General features: G+C 43.2%; 1 protein-coding gene across 1 annotated transcript in view; it reads right to left on the bottom strand.

The window, feature by feature from the left end:
• lgi1b (leucine-rich, glioma inactivated 1b) overlaps positions 1-15,124 on the bottom strand; it is a 35,812-nt gene extending 20,688 nt beyond the window's left edge. Inside the window, exons 1-2 of the mRNA XM_078413728.1 lie at positions 14,690-15,124; positions 14,240-14,311 (exon numbers count right to left, since the gene is read on the bottom strand). Of these exons, the coding sequence (XP_078269854.1) occupies positions 14,240-14,311; positions 14,690-14,883 (266 nt within the window). The 5' untranslated portion in view covers positions 14,884-15,124. The remainder of the gene's footprint in view (positions 1-14,239; positions 14,312-14,689) is intronic.
• Between the last annotated feature and the right edge of the window lie 1,059 nt (positions 15,125-16,183).

Here is a 16,183-nt window from a genome sequence, read left to right as displayed (position 1 = left end):
GCCGGAGAGGCTTGCACCCAACAGCGGTTGCCGCGCCCGCGGGAGAGGTTTGCACGGAGGTCTCAGTTGTATTTGTTTAAGTGTTATTTATCAAGATATATAAAGATATATCATAATTTTTATGTAGCCAATCTGATCTCCCGGTGGCCGAGCACTTCAACTCCCCCTCCCATTCCCAGTCTGACCTTTCTGTCATGGGCCTCCTCCAGTGCCATAGTGAGGCCCACCGGAAATTGGAGGAACAGCACCTCATATTTCACCTGGGCAGCTTGCAGCCCAGTGGTATGAACATCGACTTCTCCAACTTTAGATAGTTCCTCTGTCCCTCCCTTCCCCTCCCCCTTCCCAGATCTCCCTCTATCTTCCTGTGTCTACCTATATCCTTCCTTTATCCCGCCCCCGACATCAGTCTGAAGAAGGGTCTCGACCCGAAACGTCGCCCATTCCTTCTCTCCCGAGATGCTGCCTGACCTGCTGAGTTACTCCAGCATTTTGTGAATAAATACCTTTGATTTGTACCAGCATCTGCAGTTATTTTCTTATAATTTTTATGTAGAGGTTCCCTGAGACATGAAAATTATTTCAAGGGTTCCGCAAGGGTAAAAAGGTTGAGAAACACTGTACTCGAGCATCACCCCTACATCGAAAGAATCAGTCTCCAAGTCTGTGGTCTATGGATATGCAAGTATTGGAGGGATATGCGTTTTGTGCAGGTAGATGTGATAGTCTTGGCATCATGTTCAGCATGGACATTGTGGGTCTGTTCCGGTGCTGTACTGTTCTGTATTCTATGACAACAGGCAATATTCAACTGAATCCCAAAGTATTCATAGCCACAATGCTTCCAATATTAATGTTGGAGGTTGGAATTGGGAAATATTGGATTGAAGAAAGACCCAAAGAGGTAGAGGACCTGATTAATGTATTAAATTAAAATTTGTGAATCAGGAAGGAGCAAGGATAAAGATGGCAAGGTAAGGGAACCTTAGACAACCAAAGTGATAGTAGAAAAAGGAAGTGTATGTAGGGTTTAGAAAGCAGAAATGAGACGGAGGCTCAAGACATTAAAAGCAAGCAGGAAATAATAATAATAGTAATAATATATTCCTTTATTCGTCCCACACCGGGGAAATTTACAGTGTTACAGCAGCAAAGTGGATAGCAAGAGAGCAAGAGATCATTCATTATAAATAAAAGATACATGAATTGTCATCAGTTTTCTGTGTGTTCTTAGCTGTTATTGTTGACTCGTCTGCTCAAATAACTCAACTGGGCAATTAGAAGGGCCAAATGGAGCCATGAAATGTCATTGATGAGTTGGATTAAGGAAATCCCAAGGATTTTTAGAGGTACATTAAAAACAAGAGGATAACCAAGGAGCACATAGGACTATGTGTAAGAAGGAACTGCCGATGCTGGTTTAAACCGAAGATAGACACAAAAAGCTGGAGTAACTCAGCGGGACAGGCAGCTTCTCTGGAGAGAAGGAATGAGTGACGTTTCGGATCGAGACCCTTCTTCAGACTGGTTAGGGATTAGGGAACCGAGAGATATAGACGGTGATGTGGAGAGATAAAGAACAATGAATGAAAGATATGCAAAAAACTAACGATGATAAGGGAAACAGGCCATTGTAAGCTGTTTGTAGGGTGAAAATGAGAAGCTAGTGCGACTTGGGTGGGGGAGGGATAGAGAGAGAGGGAATGGCGGGGCTACCTGAAGTGAGAGAAATTTGTTCCACTGGGCTGTAAGCTGCCAAGTGAAATATGAGATGCTGTTCCTCCAATTTGCGTTTAGCCTCACTCTGACAATGGAGGAGACCAAGAACAAAAAGGTCAGTGTGGGAATGGGAAGGAGAATTAAAGTGTCCAGCAACCTGGAGAGCAAGTTGGTTCACGCGGGCTGAGCTTAGGTGTTCCGCGAAAAGATCGCCCAGTCTGCATTTGGTCTTGCCGATGTCCACATCTTGAACAACCGATACAGTAGATGAGGTTGGAGGAGATGCAAGTGAACCTCTGCCTAACCTGAAAGGACTGTCAGGGTCCCTGGACTGAGTCGAGGGAGGAGGTACAGCGACAGGTGTTGCATCTTCTGCAGTTGCAGGGGAAGGTACCTGGGGAGGGGGTGGTTTGGGTGGGAAGGGATGAGTTAACCAGGGAGTTGCGGGGGGACGGGACGCGGAAAGGGGTGGAGATGGGAAAATGTGGCTCGTGGTGGGAACCCGTTGGAGGTGGCGGAAATTTTGGAGGATTATGTGTTGTAAGCGATGGCTGATGGGGTGGAAGGTGAGGACTAGGGGGACTCTGTCTCTGTTGCGACTACGGGGAGGGGGAGCAGCGGGGTACCGAGGAGATACGAGTGAGGGCCTCATCTATGATGGGAGAGGGGAACCCCCGTTCCCTAAAGATTGAGGACATCTTGGATGTCCTGGTGTGGAACACCTCATCCTGGGCGCAGATGTGGAATAGATGGAGGAATTGGGAGTAGGGGATAGAGTCTTTGCAGGAAGCAGGGTGGGAAGACGTGTAGTCGAGATAGTTGTGGGAGTCAGTGGGTTTGTAATAGACGTCAGTCAATAATCTATTTCTTGTGATGGAGACTGCGAGATCAAGAAAGGGGAGGGAGGTGTCGGAGATGGTCCAAGCAAATTTGAGTGCAGGATAAAAATTGGTGGTGAAGTTGATGAAGTCCATGAGTTCTGCATTGGTGCAGCAGGTAGCAGCGATGCAGTCATTAATGTAACGGAGATAGAGTTTGGGGACAGGGCCAGTGTACACCTGGAACAGGGATTGTTCAACGTACCCTACAAAGAGGCAGGCATAGCTGGGGCCCATGCGGGTGCCCATAGCCACACCTTGGAGGAAGTGGGAGGAGTCAAAGGAGAAGTTGTTGAGGGTGAGGACCAGCTCCACTAGGCGGAGTAGAGTGTCAGTAGAGGGAAATTGGATGGTTCTGCGGTTGAGGAAACGGAGGGCTTTAAGGCCTTCCTGGTGGGGGATGGAGGTGTAGTGACTGAACGTCCACAGTAAAGATGAGGGAGCGGGGGCCTGAAAAACGGAAGTCATTAAAGTGACGAAGGGCATGTGGGGTATAAGAAAATAACTGGAGATGCTGGTACAAATCGAAGGTATTTATTCACAAAATGCTGGAGTAACTCAGCAGGTCAGGCAGCATCTCGGGAGAGAAGGAATGGGTGACGTTTCGGGTCGAGACCCTTCTTCTAGAGAAATCAGTAATGGTGTTAGAGATTAAGGTCTGGTGCTCGTCGATAGGGTCATGGTCCAAGGATAAGTAGGAGGAGGTGTCTGAGAGTTGTCGCCTGGCCTCATGTGAGGTGTCTTGGACGTAGGTCGGGCGAGATTGGACATGGGGGGATAGGATGGAGTCGAGGTGCGTGGAAATCATTTCCGTGGGACAGGAGCAGGCAGAAACAATGGGTCTGCCAGGGCAGTTGTGTTTGTGGATTTTGGGGAGAAGGTAAAAACGGGCCGTGCGGGGCTGGGAAATGATGAGGTTGGAGGCTGTGGAAGGCAGAGAGCCAGAAGTGATGAAATCAGTAATGGTGTTAGAGATTAAGGCCTGGTGCTCGTCGGTGGGGCCATGGTCCAAGGATAAGTAGGAGGAGGTGTCTGAGAGTTGTCGCCTGGCCTTGGCCTGGTAGAGGTCAGTGCGCCAGACTACCACGGCACCTCCCTTGTCAGCGGGTTTGATTATAATGTCAGGGTTGCTGCAGAGTGACTGGAGGGCTGTAGGTTCAGAGGGGTCTAGGTTGGAGTAGGTAAGGGGAGTGGAAACGTTGAGACGGTTGATGTCACGCCGGCAGTTATAAATAAAGAGGTCTAGAGAGGGTAGAAGGCCGCTCTGTGAAGTCAGAGAAGGGGTCATCACTGGGTGGTGAGGACGCCTTCCCATAGAAAAAGGCAAGGAAGCGGAGGTGACGGAAGAAAGGCTCCACTTCATGGCCTAACCCCCAGGCATTCCCTCCCTCTCTATCCTTCACCCACCCAAGTCGCACCAGCTTCTCAGTTCCACCCTACAAACAGCCTGTGTCCTTTATCATCGTCACTGTTTTGCATATCTTTCATTCATTGTTCTTGATCTCTCCACATCACCGTCTATATCTCTCATTTCCCTTTCCCCTGACTCTCAGTTTGAAGAAGGGTCTCGACCCGAAAACTTCAGCCATTCCTTCTCTCCAGAGATGCTGCCTGTCCCGCTGAGTTACTCCAGCTTTTGGTGTCTATCTTCGAGCACGTAAAACTGGTCAAAGATAAAAGAGGGGATTTATGCTTGGGGTCAGAGGATGTAGGCGAGGTACTAAAGAAGTACATTACATCTGGTTTCACCAAGGAGAAGGACATGGGGGACAGTGTATCAATGTGGGGAATACTAATATGCTAGGACAGCTTGAGCTCAAGAAGGAGGTGGATTTAGTTTAGTTTAGTTTAGATACAGCGCGGAAACAGGCCCTTTCAGCCCACCGGGTCCGCGCCAACCAGCGATCCCCGCACATTAACACTATCCTATACCCACCAGGGACAATTTTTACATTTACCAAGCCAATTAACCTACATACCTGTACGTCTTTGGAGCGTGGGAGGAAACCGGAGATCTGGGAGAAAACCCACGCAGGTCACGGGGAGAACGTACAAACTCTGTACAGACGGCACCCGTAGTCGGGATGGAACCCGGGTCTCCGGCGCTGCATTTGCTGTAAGGCAGCAACTCTACCGCTGCGCCACCGTGACCACCTTGGTGATGGGGTTCTTGAAGTGCATCAAGGTGGATCAATCCTCACGGCCGATGGGATGTATCCCATGTTTTTAAGAGAGGAAAGTGAGGAGATTGCAGGGATCTTTGTACCTTTTGTAGCTGTAGTCGAGGACCTGGAGAACTACAGAGCAGCCAATGTTGTTCCTTTGTTAAAGAAGGGAAGTAAGGATAAATCCAGGAAATTGTAGGCCAATGAGTCTCTTGTCAGTGGTAGGGAAACTAATGGACAGGATTCTTCAGGATAGGATTTACTCTCACTTGGAAGAGAATGGGTTAACTAGGGACAGTCAGCACAGCTTTGTCCAAGGCAGGTCATGTTTTACCAGCTTGATTGTTTATTGAGAAGGTGACAAAGGTGAGAGTAGGGTAGGGTAGGGCAGTGGATGTTGTCTGCTGGATGATATAGGTAATGCATTTGATGAAGTTTCTCATGGTAGGCTGAGAAGTGAATTGGTTGTTTGGATTCCACAGTGATTTGGCTATTTGGACAGAGGTGGCAGACTCATAAAATACAGAGGACATAGAAACATAGAAAATAGGTGCAGGAAGAGGCTATTTGGCCCTTTGAGCCAGCACCGCCATTCATTGTGATCATGGCTGATCATCCACAATCAGTTACCTGTGCCTGCCTTCTCCCCATATCCCTTGATTCCGCTGGCCCCTAGAGCTCTATCTAATAATCTGAGATGGAAGGGTGCTATTCTGGTTGGAGGTCAATCACCAGTGAAGTTCTGTAGGAAACTGCACTGACACCTCTGTTGTTGTATAATGTGAAGAGCATTGTGAAAGACTTCACCATTAAATGCACAGAAATTGCAGCAAGAGGAAAAGCAAGGCATACAAGGTTCAACAAAATGTAATCATAATCATAATAATCATACTTTATTAGCCAAGTATGTTTTGCGACATACGAGGAATTTCATTTGCCATACAGTCATACCAATAAAAAGCAACAGAACACACAAAATACATTTTAACATGAACATCCACCACAGTGACTCCTCCACATTCCTCACTGTGATGGAAGGCGAAAAAAAGAAAAGAAAACAAAAAAACAAAAAGAAAAGGGGTGGAACCAAATTAAAATTGTGCAGAAAATGGATACAAGGGTCACGGTGGCGCAGCGGTAGAGTTGCTGCCTTACAGCGAATGTAGCGCCGGAGACCCGGGTTCGATACCGGCTACAGGTGCCGTCTGTACGGAGTTTGTACGTTCTCCCCGTGACCTGCGTGGGTTTTCTCCGAGATCTTCGGTTTCCTCCCACACTCCAAGGACGTACAGGTTTGTAGGTTAATTGGCTTGGTAAATGTAAAAATTGTCCCTAGTGGGTGTAGGATAGTGTTAATGTGCGGGGATCTGTGGTCGGCGTGGACCCGGTGGGCCTGTTTCCGCGCTGTGTCTCTAAACTAAAGGGTCACACTCTATGTTTACTCCATGTTTCATTTATTGCTCGCTGTTTGGAAAATTCACGCTGCCTGCTCGTTGTCATTATTTCATCACCCAAAATGATTCCACTAGCTGCTAGAGCTCCATCTAACTCTCTTTTAAATTCATCCAGTGAATTGGCCTCCACTGCCTTCTACGGCAGAGAATTCCATGAATTCACAACTCTCTGGGTGAAAAAGTTTTTTTCTCATTTCAGTTTTAAATGGCCTCCCCTTTATTCTTAAACTGTGGCCCCTGGTTCTGGACTCCCCCAACATTGGGAACATGTTTCCTGCATCTAGCTTGTAATAGTTTTTGATATCTTTGATCTTCACTTAAGCCTTACCTTTAAGCATAGGGAAATGGCTCTGTGTGACAGGATAATGACTAGTTTGGCAGTTAAATGAAGTCAAATGAAGTTTTCCTTTTCTCGTCTAAGTGTGTTGAAAGCGATGAAAGGTCTTTTATTGTCACGTGTACCAATTAATGTACAGTGATAGGCGAATTACCATACAGCCATACTAAAAAAAAGCAACAAGACACACAACTACATAAAAGTTAACATAAACATCCACCACAACGGATTCAGCAGATGGCCTAATCTTGTGATTGACTGGCAGCAGTTCAGAATAACTTGGACAGCTTAAAGCTACGCTGCATTTATTAAAGAGGAGTTGCACCATATTGTGGAAATCATTCCGGAAATTACAGTAATTTGGTGGAATAGTCTTTCAAGCATGATCAAAAGGACAGTGGGGGGAGACAATTATGTCGATGCATGTCAGGGGTCAAGCTGCAAGCAAGTCAATGCAGAATGGATATACGACGAATTCACATGTATGGTCAAATCCAACTCCAAATACCATGACCACTGACCACTACACATCTACTCCATACACCACAACGCATACCCACATCAGTCACCTTCTAATAATCATTCTCAGATATTCATATGCTCCGTCATATCCTCCTGCATATTTCATATTTATACTTCAGAGCTTACTTCTATTTTTTTCCTTGGCCTGCCACTTTTGCTGTGGTGAAACTCGTAAAGACAGGTAGACACAAAATGCTGGAGTAACTCAGCGGGACAGGCAGCATCTCTGGAGAGAAAGAATGGGTGACGTTTTGGGTTGAGACCCTTCTTCAGTCTGAAGAAGGATCTCGACCCGAAACGTCATCAGTCCGAAGAAGGGTCTCGACCCGAAACGTCACCCATTCCTTCTCTCCAGAGATGCTGCCTGACCCGCTGAGTTACTCCAGCATTTTGTGTCTACCTGCGATTTAAACCAGCATCTGCAGTTTTCTTTCCTATACTAAAGACAATCAGGTAGAATCACATGTGACAGGAAGGTACCAAACAAAATTCAGCCCATCACTGATCTGAAGGACAAAAACGATAGTGAAGGCTGCAAGGGTCACCTTTGCCACCAGGTACACACACCTTCTATGCCAAATCTTGTGTTGTCATTGGTGTGAACAGCCCAAACCAAACTACTCACGAGCAGGTTTCTTTCAGAGGATTGATTTGACAATAACAGAGGGGAAGAAGATTGGACTCCATCCATTGCATTCCATCACAGTGAAGAACGTGGGGAATCCGTTGTGGTGGATGTTTATGTTAACTTTTATGTAATTGTGTGTCTTGTTGCTTTTGTTTAGCATGGCTGTATGGTAATTCGCCTATCACTGTACCTTAATTGGTACACGTGACAATAAAAGACCTTTGACAGCTTTCAACACTCTTAGACGAGAAAAGGAAAACTTCATTTAACTTCATTTAACTGGCAAACAAGTCATTAGCCTGTCACACAGAGCCATTTCCCTATGCTTAAAGGTAAGGCTTAAGTGAAGATCAAAGATATCAAAAACTATTACAAGCTACGTGCAGGAAAAATGTTCCCAATGTTGGGGGAGTCCAGAACCAGGGGCCACAGTCTAAGAATAAAGGGGAGGCCATTTAAAACTGAAATGAGAAAAAACCTTTTTCACCCAGAGAGTTGTGAATTCGTGGAATTCTCTGCCACAGAGGGCAGTGGAGGCCAATTCACTGGATAAATTTAAAAGAGAGTTAGATAGAGCTCTAGCAGCTAGTGGAATCAAGGGATATGGGGAGAAGGCAGGAATGGGTTACTGATTGTGGATGATCAGCCATGATCATGTTGAAAGGCAGTGCTGGCTCGAAGGGCCAAATGGTGCCTGACCCACTGTGTTATTCCAGCACTTTCTGTTCTATGCAAGATTGCAGCATCTGTAGTTCCTTGTGTCTCCAATGTATTGACCTTAATGAGGTGTACAAGATCACGAGGGACGTAGATAAAGTGGATGTTAACAGTCTTTTTCCTAGAGTAAGGGATTCAAAAATTAGAGGGCATAGTCTTAAGCTGAGAGGGGAAAGATTTAAAAGCGACCTTGGGGGCAATTATTTCACACAGAGTGTCGTCCGTAGCAGGAATGAGCCGCCAGAGGAAGTTATAGAAGCAAATAGAATTATGACTTTTAAAAGGCATTTGGACAGAGATAGAGATAAGAAGGGTTTAGAGGGATATGGACCAAATTCTGGCAAATGGGACTAGCCAGAAACATGCCAATTTAATTGGCATGGACAGGTTGAGTCAAGTGCCTGTTCCCATGATACAACTATATGACTCTAACTGTGACTGATAATACCATCTACCATATCCTTCATAACAAGTCTACCCGTCATTAACCTCACAGCACACGAGGAGGCCTGAAAGGCAATGATGCAAATGAAGAACAATAATAGTCTTAATGACATACCGGATGAAACCTTGAAAACATCATGCTGACAAACTTCATTACTGTTTTTAAAAATGAGTATAGAGATAATGATGTCAGCTGTTCAGACTAGCCCTCCTCTCTGTGGCGAGGAAGATTCTTGTTGGAATCTTACTAAATTGCCTGCTCCCTCATTCAGAGGAAGTACTTCACTGAGAGAACACAATCTGCCACAGGCAATGATGGTCCAATTTTATACTGCCATCGTAGAGTCTGTCCGCACCTTCTCCATCATGGTCTGGGTTGGCTCAGCCACCAAGCACGACATCCGGAGGCTGCAGTGCTTTGTTCGATCAGCCGAGAAGGTTGTTGGCTGCAACCTTCCCCCCCATCGACGAACTGTACACTGCAAGGGCCAGGAAGCGAGCGGGCAAGATCATCTCTGACCCCTCTCACCCTGGCCACAAACTCTTTAAAAAACTTCCCTCTGGAAGTCGACTCCGGACTGTCAAAGCAGCCACAGCCAGACATAAACACAGCTTTTTTTCACGAGCAGTAGCTCTACTCAACAACCAAAAGTCTGTAGCCGCCTTTTCCTCTGGTATTTTATTTCATTCACATGTTTAAACTATAATGTTTTATTCTTAATGTTTTATGTTTTATTTTTAATTGTTTACTGTATGTTGTGTTGTTACTTACGAGCAAAGCACCAAGGCAAATTCCTTGTATGTGTACATACTTGGCTAATAAAATTTATTCAATTCAATTCAATTCAATACTTCCAGAATCCTGGTGCAGAAGACCATCCCAAATGTTGAGAATGAGAACAGAATTGCTTGCAACAACTTGCCTTTAGCAGATACCGTTGTTGGATATTCAATAGCAATGACATCAGAAGACATAACAAATTTGTGGTTTAAAGCTGGCAATTGCATCTCCTTTGAACACCCAACAGAAAATATCCAAAAAAACTGGTTTGCCACACCAACACCATCTTTGGAAGCTCGTCAACATAAGATGAGAGGATTGCTGCACTGAAATAAGCACTTACATGAAGGCCAGCAGCTGAGGCACTGATTACCCAGCAACATCTGAGATGGACATGGGGTTTATGATGCTTGCCTACCAGCATGATTGTTGTATGCCCAACTCACTAACAAAAGAAGGATACAGGGAGGCCAAAAGCAAAGCTATCAGCTTTGGACTGAGACTTCAGACTGAGATGAGGAAACACATTTTCATTTAGCGTTGAGATGACGAAAAACTTTTTCACCCAGAGAGTTGTGAATCTGTGGAATTCTCTGTCATAGAAGGCAGTGGAAGCAAATTCACTGGATGTTTTCAAGAGAGTGTTAGATACAGCTGTGTAGGAAAGAACTGCAGATGCTGGTTTAAATCGAAGGTAGACACAAAATGCTGGAGTAACTCAGCGGGGACAGGCAGCATCTCTGGAGAGAAGGAATGGGTGACATTTCGGGTCGAGACCCTTCTTCAGATATAGACATAGATACAGATTTACATATAGCTCTTGGGGCTAGTGGAATCAAGGGATAGGGAGAGAAAGCAGTAACGGGGTACTGATTTTGGATGATCAGCCATGATCATATTGAATGGCGGTGCTGGCTCGAAGGGCTAAATGGCCTCCTCCTGCACCTATTTTCATTGGTTCTATATTTCTAACAAGAGACCCCTCAAGATAAACATTAAGAGATGCAGCTGAAATCACAAACTTGGGGGTAGTAGCCATGAGCAAGGCTTCAGTAAATGGGTGATACTTTTGAGGAAAATTGTCGACTTTTGAGGAAAATTGAGGAAAATTGTTGTAACAGACCACAAAACAACACAGTCAAGGGTATCATAGAACCTGCAAGACAATTCTGCATTTTAGCTCTATCTGGTTTCCCTAAAATAATTAATGCTTCTCCGAAATGTTTTTACTGGAAGCCTTGTTCAGGGCAACTGTCCACCAGCATGTGAAGTCAGGCTGAATCTATTAACATTTCTCTGGAAGGCATCCCAGTAGCAATCATTTTGATCTCTGTTTCCTTTCCCACTTGGTGTGTTCAGCATATACCAACCCTCCAGGGTGGCATGGATTTCACGACCTTGGGTTGCTCAGGGAGATTAACAGTTACCTCGTAAGCAGATCACTGTTGAACCTGTGAATTTTGACCCGAAGGCTAAAATACAACTTGGCACAGCATAAAGGCATCAATACTGCTGCCAGAATGAATTAACCCGTGTGACGCACTGTATGTATAGCTGTAAAGGGACTGGAAAGGACATTTAAAACTGAGTTGAGAAAAAGCTTTTTCACCCAGAGAGTTGTGAATTTGTGGAATTCTCTGCCACCGAAGACAGTGGAGGCCGATTCACTGGATGAATTTAAAAGAGTTAGATAGAGCTCTAGGGGCTAGCGGAATCAAGGGATATGGGGAGAAGGCAGGTACGGGTTACTGATTGTGGATGATCAGCCATGATCACAATGAATGGCAGTGCTGGCTTGAATGGCCAAATGGCCTCCTCCTGCACCTATTTTCTATGTTTCTATGTTGATCCCTTCCAATAACGACACATACATTCAATAGGTGCACTTTTCATCACAGCGATGTTCATATCATTATGAATCTCACTCTGTCTGCAGCTCGCTGGCAAGGAAGCACGAGTTTCTAACTCTCTAGAAATAGAATCTCGTTTTAGAATAGTATATGATGAATCGTGATATGTTGCGGGTATCTCCTGCTGCAGGAAGGTAACAGGATGTGGGCATCCTAGCATTAAACTGCTACTGACAAAGTGGTCCACAGATAGCTGAGGTTGGACTTATGGCTGGAACTCCTGGAGTATAGTGGTGGGGAAGATGCTGGAGTCAATTATTAAAGAGGTAATAACGGTGCATTTGGATCGCAGTAAAAAGATAAGTCCAAGTCAGCATGGATTTATGAAAGCGAAATCATGCTTGACTAATCTTCTGGTATTTTTTGAGGATGTGACAAGTAAAATGGATGAAGGGGAGCCAATAGATGTAGTGTATCTTGACTTTCAGAAAGCCTTTGATAAGGTCCCACACGGGAGATTGGTGAGCAAAATTAGAGCATATGATATTTGGGGTAGAGTGTTGACATGGATAGAGAATTGGTTGGCAGACAGGAAGCAAAGGGTAGGGGTAAACGGGTCCTTTTCAGAATGGCAGGCAGTGGCGAGTGGAGTGCTGCAAGGCTCGGTGTTGGGGCCGCAACTATTCACCATATATATTAATGATTTGGATGAAGGAATTAGAAGTAACACTAGCAAATTTGCAGATGACACAAAGCTGGGTGGCAGTGTGAACTGCGAAGAGGATGTTAGGAGGTTGCAGGATGACCTGGACAGGTTGAGTGAGGGGGCTGATGCATGGCAGATGCAGTATAATAATGTAGATAAATGTGAGGTTATCCACTTTGGCGGCAAAAACAAGGAGGCAGATTATTATCTCAATGGTGTCAGATTAGGTAAAGGGGAAGTGCAACGAGACCTGGGTGTCCTTGTACACCAGTCACTGAAAGTTGGCGTGCAGGTACAGCAGGCAGTGAAGAAAGCTAATGGAATGATGGCCTTCATAATGAAAGGATTTCAATATAGGAGTAAAGAGGTTCTTCTGCAGTTGCATAGTGCCCTGGTAAGACAACATCTGGAGTATTGTGTGCAGCTTTGGTCTCCTAATTTGAGGAAGGATATCCTTGTAATTGAGGCTGTGCAGCGCAGTTTCACGAGATTGATCCCTGGGATGGCGGGACTGTCATATGAGGAAAGATTGAAAAGACTAGGCTTGTATTCACTGGAGTTTAGAAGGATGAGAGGGGATCTTATAGAGATATATAAAATTATAAAAGGATTGGACTAGCTAGATGCAGGAGAAATGTTCCCAATGTTGGGGGAGTCCAGAGCGAGGGGCCACAGTCTTAGAATAAAGAGGAGGCCACTTAAAACTGAGGTGAGAAGGAACTTTTTCACCCAGAGAGTTGTGAATTTGTGGAATTCTCTGCCACAGAGGGCAGTGGAGGCCAAATCACTGGATGGATTTAAGAGAGAGTTAGATAGAGCTCTAGGGGCTAGTGGAATCAGGGGATATGGGAAGAAGGCAGGCACGGGTTACTGATTGTGGATGATCAGCCATGATCGCAATGAATGGCGGTGCTGGCTCGAAGGGCTGAATGGCCTCCTCCTGCACCTATTTTCTATGTTTCTATGTTTCTATATCCGGGAAGACATCCTTACAGCAAGGTGTTCAATGGAGAGGCTCAGACAGAACAAGTGCTTACTGAATTCTCTGGTGCATATGGCCCCCTGCTGAAAGCCCTAATCGTCCTCCTTCACCTTCTCCTCGGAAGGATAACTCTGATCTAATTCTAAATATCAAAGTTCAGTAGCCAGGGTATAATTATTTTTTTTAATTTGTTTTGTTTTGCATCATAAGTAACAAAACGGAATTACGTATCTAATTAAGCTGCAAAATTAAAAATTGGCTGATTCAACGTTACTATTTGACATTGTAGAATTTTGATAGATCTGAGATTATTTCCAAACGTTGTGATCATTTCCATTTAAAAATGTTTTAAAAAACCAAATAAATATTTTATCAACAACAGAAATGATTAAACAATTTCATTTTAATCGATGAATTTGAGAGGTTCATACATATTATTTTAATTTCAACTATTGCAATATATTAAAACGTCCTTTTGATGATGAAGGTAAATTAAATTTAATGACTATTATAAAGTCTGCATTTCAAACAACCTGTCTTTATGTAGCACCTTTACTATAACAAGTTGTTCCAAGAGGTTTTACAAAGAAATAATATGGGATAAATGGATACTGAGTCAAAGAGGGCAATATTATGACAGTCAAGAAATGGTTAGACAAAGAAAAAGCTTTATGATTACTCTGCTTCTTAGCCTCTGTACACCTCAGACAGCGGGCAATTTTTGTGCCACCTTGTTGAGAGGATATGGGGAACCAAAGACTATTCTACAATTGCAAAGTATGTATTTTTGATTTTGCACCTTTTTTTCATCATTAAATCACTAGTTTGCAAACTGGCATTGACTTTCATTACAATCTAGGCATGATATCTTAATTTAGAAGCCATACTTTCACCTGCTCTTAACAGATAGAAAGAAAACGTAGCCTTCATTTGAAACATTTCTACCTGTTGGTGCCGCAAAACTGGACAGTCACACGGTCATTCATTTTCATTCTCAAAGAAATGAGAAACATTTTTGAATTACGCTAAAAATTATGAAATAAGAACCAATCTCACAGAAGCTGGAGCGACTTTATATTCACAAAGCTTCTTTGTGGAATTTCACTGAAAGCAGAATTCATGAAAGACCTAAAAACAAAATGAGCTCAAATCAACTTGAGATGTATTATAACCAATACATTTCTACTTTCTCATCATTTATATATATTTTTTAAATTTGCGCACAAGTTCAAATAAAACATGATATGACAATTATAATAATGCATGTTCTATTATTCCACATTGTTTTAAAATAAATGTTAATTATTTTGATTTAGAATGTATTCTAGATTACATCAACTGAAAAAAAAGCGAGGTTTATTCCAAAACACATACAAACTCTAGTGCCAGGGATTATCATTTTCTAGATATCATTTAAAAGTTGAATAAGTCTGTAGATCGAGCACAGTTATTTACATTTTCAGATTACAGTCAAACCTTTGCTTGATCTGGTGAAATAATACTTACAAATTAACTATTTCTGGAGGAAAACTCGGAGGAACCGATTTTCTGCGGTCACACTGGGCTGTTTCTTCTATACATATACAACTTACAGGACATTTCACTGCTCTAGGTCTTCCTGCACCTATTTTTGAAAAAAACAAACTCAGCATCCAGACTAACAAAGCAAATCGTCCTGCAAATTTACTAGCATCTCCCATTATGAATCTATTCACAGCACAATGACCGTGGTGAAAACTCCTGAACAATTTAAACAATTCTTGGTGCTTTTGTGCCTTGCTTTCTTCCTCAGTATTTATAATCAAGCAGCAATGGTTGCACAATCTACTGAGCACATATTGAACTCAAGAAAATTCGCTCGTTGCTTGTTTGGTACAATGTATTCCATTCAAATGTCCTCTTTCCTCATAGCTTATAGGACTTTCCTTTTACAACTCCTTTCATATAAAAACCAGTTCTGTACTCATGCAAAAAAATAGCTATATCTCAGCCAATGTATTTGTCCAGAACCACTCCCAGATCCCGTGTTAGTCCAAAACTCTGGCATGGATTACAGCAATAATAATTAAGCACTTAAAGTCAATTTCAAATCTTAAAGAAACCAAGACAAAATTATTGAAAAGCAAAATGTGTTAGGGTTTTAAATCTTCTCAAACATAAAAGTGTTTTTATTATTTATTTAAAACAATTATTAACTGTATATTTACTTTGCCAAAGTACATTGAACAGACAAATCAGGTGCAAAGAAGGATGAGCAATAGCCATCTCACCAAAATGTAAAATTTCTCCTTTCTCTTGACTGTTTGCTATTTTCCACTACCAGTAAATAGCTCAACAGCCAATGCTTGAAAGACATTGTGATCTGCTTTAAAAATTATTCCATCATATCTGACAATGAGAGGGATGTTCATCTTGATCACACTTATGGCCTGAATTTAGCCTACAAACAGATTCAGTAAAGTGTGGTAAATTGCTAGCATTTAAAAGAATAGATTTTACTGCTGGTCAAAACTGCAGCTCTGTCTTAAACAGAAGACCATAGGGCCTTTCGATAGGAACCTTGCTCTGAAAGCCAAGATCAATAAAAGAAGGTAGGTAGGAGAGAGAATCGAAGTAGGGCTGAAAATGTGGTAAGAGTCCACATCATCATGGCAACATGTAAGGAGTCTGGATCAATGGCGTGAATGAGACATCAATTATGAGTGATGTTCTGACTTTCCTTCACAAGCAGCCATTTTTCATGTGCCACATTTCTTAATTGGCAAACTCAATTCTTGTGGATAAATATAAGCAAGATTTCTATGTCCATACAAAATTCCTTTTATTTCTCAGCATGTTTCAATACTTTTAGATATATGTGTAAGTCTTGACCTTAGTAGCCAATCTCCACCATCAATTGCCCAACTGTTATCTGTTGCTGCATGCCCCATGAGTGCAAAACATTAAAAAAATTCTCCATCATTTTCGAGTCATAAGGTGTGGGGAAAAAGCAATTCAACC

The sequence above is a fragment of the Rhinoraja longicauda genome, chromosome 16 (assembly GCF_053455715.1).
Source record: "Rhinoraja longicauda isolate Sanriku21f chromosome 16, sRhiLon1.1, whole genome shotgun sequence".
Classification (NCBI taxonomy): domain Eukaryota; kingdom Metazoa; phylum Chordata; class Chondrichthyes; order Rajiformes; family Arhynchobatidae; genus Rhinoraja; species Rhinoraja longicauda.
This window is presented reverse-complemented; position numbering and strand designations above follow the sequence as displayed.